Here is a 12,866-nt window from a genome sequence, read left to right as displayed (position 1 = left end):
GCTTAGCTTCAGACGAGGCACACTGTAATTGTTCTAAAGGTGGAGCCTGAAGGTCAGGAAGGAAGAGGGAGCAGCTTAAGGACTCTCGTCAGGAGAAAGCCTAGCTGCCTGAGGCCCAGGGAAGATTAAGTTTTGCCACCTTGAAATCTGACCAGTACTGTTCCTGAGAATGACTGTGTCCTCCTGCTACTGAAAGACCCTTCTTTTAAACAGAGTATCATACTTTATGTTTCACTGTGATGTGTTGAGCTCTGTGTGCTCCCTCCCCTGAGTCCTGCAGTGCAAAACTTAGAGATGCCACTTTTTGAATGTGTGACAGACACATCAAAAGGAGTGTTAAAAAGGGTTTAAGAGAATCATATACATGCATGTATACATACATATATACATATATGTATATGTGTGTGTACACACATATATTCTATAAAAAATGTAACTGCAAAGTTTGTAGGCAAATGGATAGTACTTGAAAAATTATACTGAGTGATGTAATCCAGACTCAGGAAAACAAGTGGCTCCTAGCTTCAAATCCTCTGGTATCACTATACAACATGGAAAATCCACAGAAACCAGGAAAGTACATGGAAGCCATGATGGGGGCAGATCTTGAGAGGGGACTAACAGGATATAGGCAATATGAGATGGGAAATGGGATATCGGGAAGTGGGCTCCGAGTGGGGAGAAAGTAGGGAAATCAGTACAGGAGGAGGAGGGACAAGGGACAGATAACCCAAGGTTGGTTGATAAAGCCTCAAGAAATTATGTTATTTTACATTTTCCTAAAATTATGTATAATATATGTAAGTGTATATATGCATAATGAATAACATACACATGTACATACATGCATACATAACATACATATATACATACATACATATGGAAGCTATACCATATGGGTAGACAGTGGCCCCCACAAGAACCATGACTGGAACTTTAAAATGTACAATTTCGATGACTGTCCCCCAGCACCATCTCTTGTCCTTACTGGCCATCGCTTTGTTCATGAAGCATCTGCCTAAAAAAAGACTCTCACCTATCTTCTTTTAAACTGGCTTCAGTACTCACTGAGTTTAAGCAGTTTTTATATAGTCAGATATAGGCTTCTTTGTCCCCAACTTGCTTTTGAAGATAGATGTTTGAAGTTTTGCTGAGGCCCCACCTCTCTTGTTCCCTACCCCGACATGTGTACCTTTACTGCATGTACCGTCTCTGCTACTGTTCATGTTCTGTCATGGACTTTTCCTGTTCTGGGCTCTGCCATGGTGTTGGTGAGGCATAGATCTCGATCTATTTTTCCTGGCCTCTGCTGGGCTGCTTGCAGCCATCCATACTGCTTAACTCAGAAGAAAGTCTTCAACTCACCTGTGTACTCTGGGAGTCAAATCCAGTTCTCTTGTCAGCACCTATGTCGGGTTAAGTCTGCCTTCTCAGGCTATAGCCTGAGGTCTGTGCAGATTTACAAACAGAATTAGAACCTTTCCCAACCCCCTTTCCCCATGTATACACCACAGAGCCTGTATGAACTCCATAGAGCCTGTATGAACTCCAGCTCAGGTCCTGGCTTTTCTAGGTATAGGTATGCTTCTGTTGAAGTTCAGCCGTCACCGTGTTTGGCTGGGAAGAACAAGGCCAGTCAGATAGAAGGTGCTCAGTGGATGTGCTTCAGCACCAGTGGTCTGGGACGGTTGTGTCAGGTGACCAAATTGTGCCCTTACCCACACAACACTGCTCTCTCCCATGTGCTTTATAAGCAAGCCAAATGGAAGCCCAGAGAGAAGAAAGTATTTCGATGCTGTCTTATGCACAAGCTAGGCAAGAGAAGGTGGGGCTGAAGCACCATGTACCAGGAGCAGGGCTGTGGGATCAGGATCAGGGTTTGGGGTCTGATGCTGGTGTAGGAATGCCAACAGGCAGGACCAGGGTGCGAGTGGCAGGAGTTGCTGTCTAGAGATGCTCTATAGGTCCCGAGTACACAGACGGGCTTTGGAGTCTAGACTCAGGAGATTGGGGCAGATGTCATTGTGACCCCAGTGCTCTCAAGGGCTTCCCTAGAGTATCTTACTGCCATCACCACCAGCACCAACTTAGGCACCTCTGGAGTAAAACTCAAGGCCTGAACACACAGACTCCACTTCTCTCCGTCCATACCTTGAGGTCAGTCTTTCAAGGACCAAGGATCAAGGCCACAGCCACTCACCTCTTCCTGTTCCTATTTTAAGTTTGCTCCAGAGCCAGTCCATTCCTTCTTATTCCAAGAGGAGGATTCAGTCCTGTTTAGAGTCTTCTGCAGCCACAGCTATAGACGTGATGTGGTGCTCACTTCTAATGCTGAGAGGCTTCAGTGTGGACCCTTGCCTGCTGCTGCTCCTTGCTGCACACCACTGTCCAGCTCACACTCCATTCAGCTTGTGCTGGGACTACTGTCCTCCAGTTCCAACCCTTTCTCTCCTACTCATGGGACCTTGGTATACAGCCATCACTGCAGGAAGCTTCCCCCATCCATCCACCATGTTTCTCAACAGCTATGTGCTCCTTAGGAGCCCTAGTGTCCTTCACATAAAGTGGGGTACAGCAGTGCCTGCCGCCCAGGGGCTCAGAGAACTGAGAAGAATGGCAAGCGTTTAGTGTTCTGTCTGATGGGCTGCAAGTTCTTCTGGAATGAGTGGTGAACTCAAAATACAGCTGATTGTACCCAGTCCATTGGAAGAGCATGCGTATCTCTTCAGTAATGGTGCCCCTTTCAGTGGGCCTATTCATTCTAATTCTTCCCTTGCACCATGCCTCTCAAAATGAATTTTGGCTTTCTGGAAATGTATTTAAAATTTGATTTTCTAAATCAGTATTGCCTTCCTACATATCCATATCCTATAAATATATTTGGTATTTATGCTATTTGTTGATGGTAATGAGGATGCTATCTTATACACATGCTAATTAGGTACTTTCCAATTTGTGAAGCCCTCCGAGAATCTCAAGGCTTGGGATATTTTGGTTGAACATGGGCCTCGGCAAGTACTCCAGATTGATCTTTGCCTAGGCTCTGCCCTACTCCCTACCTCTCTGCACCCAGACCTTTGAAGTATGTGCCTACTTCTCTCACTCCATCCCCCTGAGCCTGGCTCATATGAGACCCAAGTCCCGCTGAAGAGCAACTAGTAGCTGCTATGTAAAGAATGATGGCAAGAGGGAGACTGATGCCTTCATAGAGACCTCAGGGGAGGGGGCTGAGGCCTGTGCCAGTTGTAGGGAAGAGGGAGATGGATGGGAACAGGCCCACAAAGGTGAGATGCAGTAGGGCTTTGAGGTTTCCAAAGATCAGGCTTCCAGCTGGCTGTGGAGGGTGAAGCATGGGCAGTTGGAAAGGAAGAGGTTCTGGGGAGAAGCAGGCTTGGGCCAGTGTTTAGATTTATTGGGGGAGGTGCCAGTGAGAACATGTGCTGGAGTATCAGGGGATAGACAGACCTTCCAAAAGTTGCTCTACTAAGAAACAACAATAATGAAAAGACACACAGTCTCAATGAAGCCTGGTCATCTCCCTTTTGATGTATGTGTCATTTAAGACTCATAGCAACCAGGATATTTCTCTGGCCCACAACAGTCATGGCAGAGGTAACCCATGATGCCCTATACACATTTGGGCTCAATGCTAGGGACCAAGTATACCTTGTCTAAGACCCCATGATGCTGTAGGGGCACAACCTAGTATCACAGGGAGGCCTTGCCCTACATAGGAGCATGCCTATTCAGAGTTCTCATGATATCTCATTATACTACTGCTCCCATGGCCACACACAATGTAGGCCTGGTTTCCTCTTCCATTGGATATAATCCATGATGGTGGGGTGTCTCCGAGAATGAAATGAAGGGACAGTGGGACCCCATCATGTTGGGGATGGAGATGGTATGGGGCACACGTACACAGTAGGCCTGTTCTGGGCCTTGCTTCTGTTCTACCAATAGGTTAGGAGCTATACTTAAGTGACAGCGTACAGGAGAATTTGCATCCTAATACTGAAAGATACCCATACAAGAGCAGTGATGCAGCTTGGCAAACTTGGTGGGTTCAGTGCCACTCACAGGGGACTTTCATACTAAGGATTTTGTTCACTTCCCTGGAGGGTGGACAATGGGAGCCCTGTAGTCCTTCCATCCTTGCTCTGTATTCATTTACCTTCTGGGTTGGTACATGGCAGGATCCCAGAATATGGTGCAGTGGGTTTAGTTGTTCTTGGGGGATGGGGCACTTGAGATTTTGATCCCATTGGTCTCCTGGCTAATTTTTTGTTTACACTTATTTCTTTATTTTGCATGCATAAGTGTGTGCCTTTTTGTAGGTTTTGCATGTACACATACATATATGTACATTTGTTTATGTGGACATGCAAATACCAAAATATGCATGCTAGTGGCATCTTGAGATGGGTTGCAGGAGTTGGTTCTGCCCTTCTGCTGGGTGGTCTCAAAGACTAAACTCAGATGATCAGGCTTAGTGGCAAGTACCTTTGTCTGCTAAGCCATCCCACCAGCTAGCTGGCTTCTTTGGCTTCTGATTTGCGTGATGAGGGAAACACATGTCCTTCTTAAAGCCAGAGCTCAGATCCTTCCATGGAGCATGCTTGCCTTCCTCCTTCATTGTCGTTCTAGGGAATAAGCTACCAGAAGGCTTCCAGGTATTTTCTCTCTGGATCTTCAGCCTCCTGGATTTCGAATGAAGGAATGATGTGCCCTGTGTGTGTCCTGGCCCTGCAGGTCTGATGTGAACTAAATGGATTCCAGCTACTTTCTTCCCTCTTTACATCAGCACGAGGCTCAAAGGAAGGTTGCCTTCTTGCCATGGAAACAGATGTAGTCTTAGGTTTAGTGTCTAGACAATATCTGGTGTCACCTGGAATGGACGGGAGAGGCAGGAACTTAACTGGATCCTGCCATGCACGTGGTGGTCCTCTGGCCGCCTTTGGGTGGTGTTTTTCCCCCAGCCTAGTGAGAAGAAGGAGCTCTACCCAGGCTCAGTGAGAAGGCTAAGCAGCCCTCAGGCCTTCTTAGCCATGTAAGGCAGAGAAACTTCCAAACAGCTGGTTTCTCTGTAGTGAAATAGAAGCTTGAGTTACACCTCTGTTGAGCTGCACATGCCCTGGCCTCGCCTTACTTAGACAAAATGACTCTCTAGAAAGCTTGTATAGACCAGGACAAAGTTCAGAGACTAGTGAGTGACCTGTCCAATGGCACAGTGAGTTTCAAGTAGACCCAGGCATTTTCAGACTTCCTGGGAGTAACAGGAAATCTGCCAAGAGCCCTATAGACATTTTAATCTCTGTAACAATGTAACAGTGTCTTCAGAATCCCTGAGCAGGCTGCAGAAAGCCACAAACCTGCTTAGAAACAGCAGATCTGGGATACGAGAAGGTTTCTGGTGGAGATGACATCCATCATGCTAGGCCTGGGGTTCCCAACAGGTGTAACTGTGTGGCCAGCTGCTCCTCTAGGTGTCTTTATCTAGTATCTGCCTTGTGTTGGATTCTGTTAGTGCCAATTATAAGAAAATAGCATTGCCTGAGAGAAGGGAGGTTGCAAGGGGCAAGACACCTGACGTGAACTTCACAGTAGAATGATGCCTACAGCAGCCTAGGACACTGAGGGGCAGTAATACACAGGCCCACTAGCATTTCTGTGGCATTTCGTGCCATACAAAACATTTTTAGATATCCCATTTTGATCTTTAGCATAAGGTCCTATAATAGCCATAATCTTTTCTAAAAGCTCTGTTGACACAGCATACTGTCCATCCACTTGAAGTGCACAGCATTCCAACACATTCAGAGAACTACACAGCCACCGTCACAGTTCATTTCAATACATTCTCATTACCCTAAAAAATAACAGCTATAATAGTTCTGAGCACCAATTACACAAAGAAAAGCCAAGCGAGTCCTCCTAGATCCTGCGTGTGGGATGCGAAGACAATTGTGTGGCTGCCTCTGTGACCTAGCTTCTATGTGAAATGAGCTAGAGTCCAGACTGTGTGACCCCGCCAGGTCCCTCTTCCCCCAACATAGCTCTCCATCCGTGAGAGACAACCCTGGATCTGTGATGTCCCTTCATATAGTTGAACTCCTGTTTACCCGTGTGTTCCTTCCTCTCTCTGCTGCACCACCGAGACTGTGGTGAGCAAGACCACATACCATGTTGCTCTGCTCTGTGTTCACTTGGGAATCCAAGTTGTCCTACAAGCCAGTGGCCATGTCTCAGTAGGAAGGCTGCTTCCTCGGTACTCAGGCCTGTGGGAATATGAGGGAGGAGCTTGTGCTTCTCTAGACAGAGATGCCCCCACTTCCTGTCCTCGCACTTCTCAGAGGGCTTTGTGGGAGCAGCATCAGATGCTGGCCATGGGAGACATGAGTATGTTTTCCCTTCAATACACAGTAGATGTGTGTGAATTTTAGACAAGTGCTTACCAGTGTCTAAGGGAGTATTCTGGAGCTCTCTGTACTGGCAATGAGGGGCCGGTGCAGACCCCACTGCGGGCTGGAGACCAACAAACAAGCAGGGACTTGTCAGGGAAGACTGTGTCTGGCTGGGCCTTCAGGGCATATGGAGTTGGCTTAAGATTAACACTTCTCAAAGTTATCTGGGTTATTTAGTGCAGATGAAGCAATGAGAGAGAGGTGGGGGGGACGCACAGGTAGGACATCTTTAAAATGGTACTTTTCTTTAAAAATGGGAAATATCTGAGAGTTTAAAAATAGGGGTATTAAGATTCTTATACCAAATTTTACAAAATTTTTAAAAAATGATGCTAGGGACTAAAACCAAGACTTTGTGCCTGCAAGCCAAATGCTGTGCCAATGAGGGACACACATTTGTTTGTTCGTTTGCCCAGTGTTTGTATGATGAGTATTCAGGTCCAGGTGCATATCTCCTCACACCTATGGAGGTGGGGACCACTTTGGGGAGTCAGTTCTCTCCTTCTACCATGGACTTGAGGACTCAAATTCAGGATACCATATTTATGTAGCAAATGCTTTAAACTTCTTTTAAAAATGTCTTACCTGGTGAGACATACCACTACCAGCAGCACCCCAACCCCCACTTTTTTTAAAAGATAGTTTCACTGTATAGCATGGACTGTCTCTGTATCTGCTATGTATCCCAAGCTAGCCTTGAAGTCACAGTCACCCTGCCTCAGCCTTCTGAGAGCTGGGATTTCACACCTGAAGCATACCAAGCTTTGTAGAGTAAGTTTCAGAGGTGTGAGTATGTCCATAGGATTATCTGTTAAGAGTGCAATAATGATTTCGAGTCCTGTCTATGTGTTGTGGATATTGTGACTCCTCTGATTTGCCTAGATGTGTAGAAAAAATTATAATCACACAAAAATACAAATACTTCCAGAAGAAGAGATTATGGAATTAATTTATAACTTTTAGGATTTTTACATCCTAGGTCTTTAGTTTCCTTTTTTGTGCTTTTTTGTTTTCTAAGATGTTATAATAAAGTGTTTATGTAAGTAGTTAGAAAAAAATCCCACAAAAGTTTACTTAACTTTAGGGTATGTTCTTGCTATCTGTGTGGACTGGTTACTCACCAACCACTAGCCTTCTGGGTCAAACTCTGAGCCAAGTGTCATGGACTTACTGAGTCTTCAGCAGCCTTTTCTGGAGCTAGCTTAGGTCTTGAGACTACAGCTTGGGTGTGACCCAGAAAAGCCACAAAGGTGATGGTGGTTTTACTGACAAATTTGGCCACTCAGAATCTAGCAATAACATCTACATCCAGTTTTATTCATTAGCTGATTCACTCTAAGTCCTGTTTGGGTTGGAGCCAGAGCATAGGAGTTCTCATGAATAGAAACCCCCTTTCTCTCCATCCCTCTTCTAACATACACACAACATACCTTCATTGAGTGCCTATTGTATACCTGGATAGAGACCAAGAGGGTTTTAGACATCAGGTGACCAACTGCTGCCCCATGGTAGGGACAGGCGAAAGACAATTTAGAGGATCAGGAAGAGAGAATGTTGACTTTCATTGTCAGGGGAGATTTTTAATCTGCTCTTTCTTCCATCCAGCAGATTACTTATTGAGTCACTGCTATGTCCTGGATGTTATTCCATACCTGGGGAGCCTGGTCACCAAGACCAAGTGCATCTCTGCCCCTGTGGAGCCAAATCCTAGTAGAACTGAGATACAGTTAACTAACTCAGAGATAAACCTTTAAGCTCATGATAAATGCCCTACCAGAAGTAAATGGAATGCCACAGGAGAAAACAGAGAATAATCTGCTGTGGCTGGGATGAGCTGGGGAGGGGCTTTCCAGTTCCTGCTTCAAGGGTGAGAAGGATTCAGCCATGGCATAAAACATTCTAGAGCTAAACACTAAGGCAGACAATCTCCTGCATCTTAGAAATGCTTAGAAAGTTAATGGGACCAGTAAGAAATGGGAGTGGTGTGTTGAGGACAGGTGTCTTTGATCAGAGAGCTGAAGGGAGGGGCCCCCATATCTGTGACTGGGAAGCTACAGTGGGAAGGTAGGAGCTATGGCAACTGTGCACAGGGTATAGGTGTCAGCTCCTGAGCCTCTTTGGCTGCACTGCAGAGTCACAACTTAGGGGGCAGGTCCCTAGGGTCCAATAATGCTAGCATGCTCTATGGATGTTCAGAAAGGAGCTCCATTCATGACCCAGAGTATTGTATGATCAGCGTGTTTTGCCTAATATGCCATGCCCCATTATGGAATGGAAACCTTCACCTGGGGTGATGCAAGACTTCTCAGAGGTCTAAATCTATGGATGTAGCTCCTTCAGAACTGTGTGTTGAGCCAGCTCTGCAGTCAGGGCCACCTTGGGAGTCATTATTTCATTTTCTGGGAATGAATCTGTTAGGAATTACTAGCGATAATGGTTCATCAGACTGTCTCACGCTGGCATGTGCTGACTCTCCAACAGCTCCGGGAAGAAATTGCCCTACTGATTAATTCTCCACTGTTTTCTCTCTTCTCTCAGAATGGCTATTCAAGTGGACAAGTTCAACTTTGAAAGTGTCCCAGAGTCCCCTGGAGAGAAGGGACACTTTGCAAATCTGAAGCAGCTGGAAGAAGAGAGGCAGGAGGCACGAGGCCTGGAGATCAGCCGCAAGCTGGACATCCGCTGGAGAATTCTATCCTTTTCAGTGTCTTCCCCATAGGCCCAGGGCACACCCTGATCCTGACTAGGGTTTCTGACCACTCACAGGGAGCCAAGAGGGGCTTAAAAAGTACTGAACTTTGACTACAGACAGCTCCATGGCATGGCAGGATATGGACCATCGGGCTGGCATTTTCTTAGCCTCTTCACAGTTCAGGGGGCCTACTTAATGAAGTATTGATCCTGAGTGGGTAAAGGTCTGGTTGGGGCCAGTGCTATTCCTGACTTTGAATCTCATGTTTCTTTTGAGGACTGGTATTCATACTAGTGACAGGTCCTAATGGCTGCTTATCAGTGCAGGACTTGAACCATCCTCTGACTGACAGTGGGCAATGTGGATCCAGTCATCTGGGTGCCAACATGGAGTTGTACAGCCTAGCAAGATGTAAAGAAATTCTGTAAAAGGGATGAGAGACTTTTCTGTGGACTATGCTATGGAAAGGAATAGTGGTATTAAATGTCTGCCCATGTGGGCATGTGGTCAGAGGTCAGCTGAGTGGATGGAAGGACCCCAAGTGCATCTGTGTGTCAGTTGTCTTTGCAGTCTCTATAGAGCACCCACTCAGTTTGTCAGACATTTGAGGAGACTGTTAGCAGTGGGTGGAAATTTATCAAAGGACCAGAGGTGAGAAATGCCCCCAAAGTACCACAGCAGGAAAGTGTGGCTTATTCAGACTGTCAGGAAAAGAAAATTCTAATGTATGTGTCTTTCCATCATCTCCTTCATGCGTAGACTCTGTGACTGTCATTATGGTCAGACTGTGCATCTAGACTAGAACATTCCAGAAGATTTTATCATCATACTGTGCATGTGCCAGAGATTGTGCTAAGTCCTAGGGATGGTGTGAGGAGCACTTTCAGACCCAGACCCCAGTAAAGACTGATCTCCAGCAAATAAGTATGGAAAGTATGAAACTGTGAGGCGGAGCTTTTGCTTCAGTGATACAACCAGCTAAAAAGCTGCTGCTTAGTTGCCCCGCTCTGGGTACCATGATGGTCAAATGAAGTGATTTATAGCAGCAAGGTTAGTCTGAATAGAAACCAACCTCCTTCAGAGCTAGTCTACAGAGAACATCTATGGCTTAAGCAGGCAGGGAACAAGCCTGGAGCACACATGCCATCATCCCTTGTTCCCACTGCCTTGTGTTTTGTTGAAAGCCTCCCATCATGTGTGGGGTCTCTCATCTTTGAGGGCTGCCTTCTGAGCAGGGTGTTTGAGGGTAGCAAGCACCTCACCTGCTTGACACTGTGAGTATCTGTGTAGTATTCTGGTAAACACTAGACACCCTCTGCCACCTGCTAGGGTCACCAGGTTTACTTGGGGTTTCACAGCCCTGCAAGGCTTTTAGGCACAGAGCCCTGGGCTTGCAGGACCACCCACCTAAGGCTGCGCTGGGTCTTGTTTTACCCTTTTGGGTTGCTGCTTCCCATAGGGAGAAGTACATGGCCCTGCCTCACTTGACACTGAAGTGGGACAGAAGCTGCTCCACTGAGCAACTGAGGCTGTTCTGAAGTCTTGGAGTTCTGTGTTCTCATCCAAAAAACAAAACAACACAACAACAAAAACTAAACCTCTTTAAACAAGACTCTTTTAAGACCCAGTATGCTATGTTTTTTTTCCTAATAGTCAGTCATGCTTGGAGCAATAATTTTATCTAAACGAATTCTAATACAAATGCTCCTGTCATCAGTGTAGTTGATTCCTTGATCATCATAAGTGAAATGCAGGGAGTCACTTGGTATCTGTCTCCAGAGAGTTCAGCTCTCAGAGCTGTTTGTAATAACTTGGTTCAGAGGTCTTTCATCTTGCCCAGCCCAGCCCAGCCCAGCACAGAGGCTTGGCAGCTGGAGAGGAGCCTGGCTGCATATTTAGTCAAGTCACTTCTGCTGTCTGACCTGTGATGGGCAGAGGAATGCGGAGACATGAACACAGATCGATTGCTGCCCACCCCCAGCCCTAATATGTCTGTAGGTGCCTTAGAACTGATTGAGAAGGAATCAAGGAAACATGTGGATAATGTAGACTTTGTGTTCGACCAGCTAGAGAGTATATGAAAGCACATTCCATGGACATCATGACAGGCCTCTGTGTGTGCACATGAGCTGGCATGCACTGTGTGTGTGTGACCGTGTGTGTTGAACATGCACACAGTCTGTGTGCTTGTAGCACTCACTAGATGCCAGTTTTTGGTCAGGTTTATTTCCATAGATTGCTGACTTATTTAGCACCTCCCTCCACCCCCATAAAGGGCTGTGTTATTCCTGCAAGTGTTGTGATACCAAGTTAGTGTGTAGCTCCAAAAAAATAAATAAATCAATCAATTCCATTCTCAGATAGAGAACATGCCAGATATTAAAATGATAAGAATAAATATTGCACTTGATCTTAGCCAAGGGCCCTAGAAGGTTTTTGCAATAGCTCTTTGATGTAGTTTTCTACCTTGGGCCACTGATGAGAAAAACGAGGCCCATGTTTTCACCTGGTTAAAGTTCACTCAGCCATAGCCAACTGGGACTTGGTCTGCCCTCAGTGTTGTGTTTTCAGCTCCATCCAGGAGTCATGCCCGGGCCTCCCCTTCTGCCACGGCCTTCCCACTAACCACACTACTCAGAGGAACTGTGGAGATGACCATATTCCTTGGGCAAACTGATAATGAACACCTGCTTGCCTTCCATTTACTTCACCATCTCTTCTTCACAGAGCTCCAGAATATTCCTAACCAATACAGGACTTGCTGTAGTGAATCAGTTGCAGACCCCTCTGGACCTCTCCCTGGATGGCATGACCACTGTGGGTGTTTTCTGTCCAGTTGGGCATGGGGAGCTCTGCCAAGATGCCAGGCCACTTACCAAGATGAGAAAAATGCAACAGATTTTAAGAAATTAGTGATGTAAATTAGAAAGTCAAGCAAGAGGCTGGCTTATCATTTGTAGGATTCTCTCCATTAGTATAATTTCTCTATCTGATAATTTGCTAGTTTTCTTGAGTTCTAGTAGGGCTGGGCTGTTTCCTTGCACCTGTGGCCCTTTATCCCAGAGCTGCTACATGAGATAGGGCCCATGCTCTGAGTCATGGTGGTTAGGGACAAGGGGAAGATGACACATACTTATGTGTGCTGTCAAAATAATGTGTTGCTTCCTGCCCTCACTCTCATTTCCCACTGCCTGAAGCACATTCCACCTCATTTTCCTGGTGAGCACTCAACCCATCTACCAGAGGTATGGAATCTGAGACAACTTCTGGGTCTACCACACTCCAGAAAACCAACCATTCCTCCTCTGGCTGTCTCAACATAGTGACTATAACTACCTTGCCTAATATAAAATCCATTTGAGCCTGCCATAGTCTGTGAATGGCTGTATGTTGCTGGAGAGGGGCACCTGGCTCATGAAATGTACTTCTGTTCTGGAAAGTTGACCGGGAAGTCTGACACCCCAGGGTTTGGAGTTAGCCTCTGTTAAATGGGCCTAGGGGATTGTCTTTGACAGCAGATTAGACATGTTTCAGCACCCTGGAGAGCTCTCTGCTGGGCTTTCCACAGTCAGGAAGTGTCTCAGCTGTTTGTAGACTCTGCTTGTAGACTCTGTTTGTACCCAGTCTGTGGGCAGCAGTGTCCTTATAGTAGAGTAGAGCTTTGATTCCTGGATTCCATGTTTACAGTAAATCATTCACATGATGTGTCT

At 46.1% G+C, this 12,866-nt stretch overlaps 1 protein-coding gene and 1 pseudogene across 3 annotated transcripts in view; one reads left to right on the top strand and one right to left on the bottom strand.

Annotated features, from left to right (window-relative positions):
* The window catches only part of Trappc9 (trafficking protein particle complex 9), a 466,270-nt gene that overhangs the window by 348,456 nt on the left and 104,948 nt on the right, over positions 1 to 12,866 (top strand). For all 3 annotated transcript variants that reach the window (XM_031345566.1, XM_031345557.1, XM_031345575.1), the window contains one exon: positions 9,003 to 9,156. In XM_031345566.1, the coding sequence (XP_031201426.1) occupies positions 9,003 to 9,156 (154 nt within the window). The remainder of the gene's footprint in view (positions 1 to 9,002; positions 9,157 to 12,866) is intronic.
* On the bottom strand, positions 11,429 to 11,592 carry LOC116082911 (annotated as a pseudogene).

The sequence above is a fragment of the Mastomys coucha genome, unplaced genomic scaffold (genome assembly GCF_008632895.1).
Source record: "Mastomys coucha isolate ucsf_1 unplaced genomic scaffold, UCSF_Mcou_1 pScaffold11, whole genome shotgun sequence".
Taxonomy (NCBI): domain Eukaryota; kingdom Metazoa; phylum Chordata; class Mammalia; order Rodentia; family Muridae; genus Mastomys; species Mastomys coucha.
The sequence above is the reverse complement of the archived record's forward strand: the minus strand, read 5'-3'. Positions and strand labels throughout refer to the sequence as shown.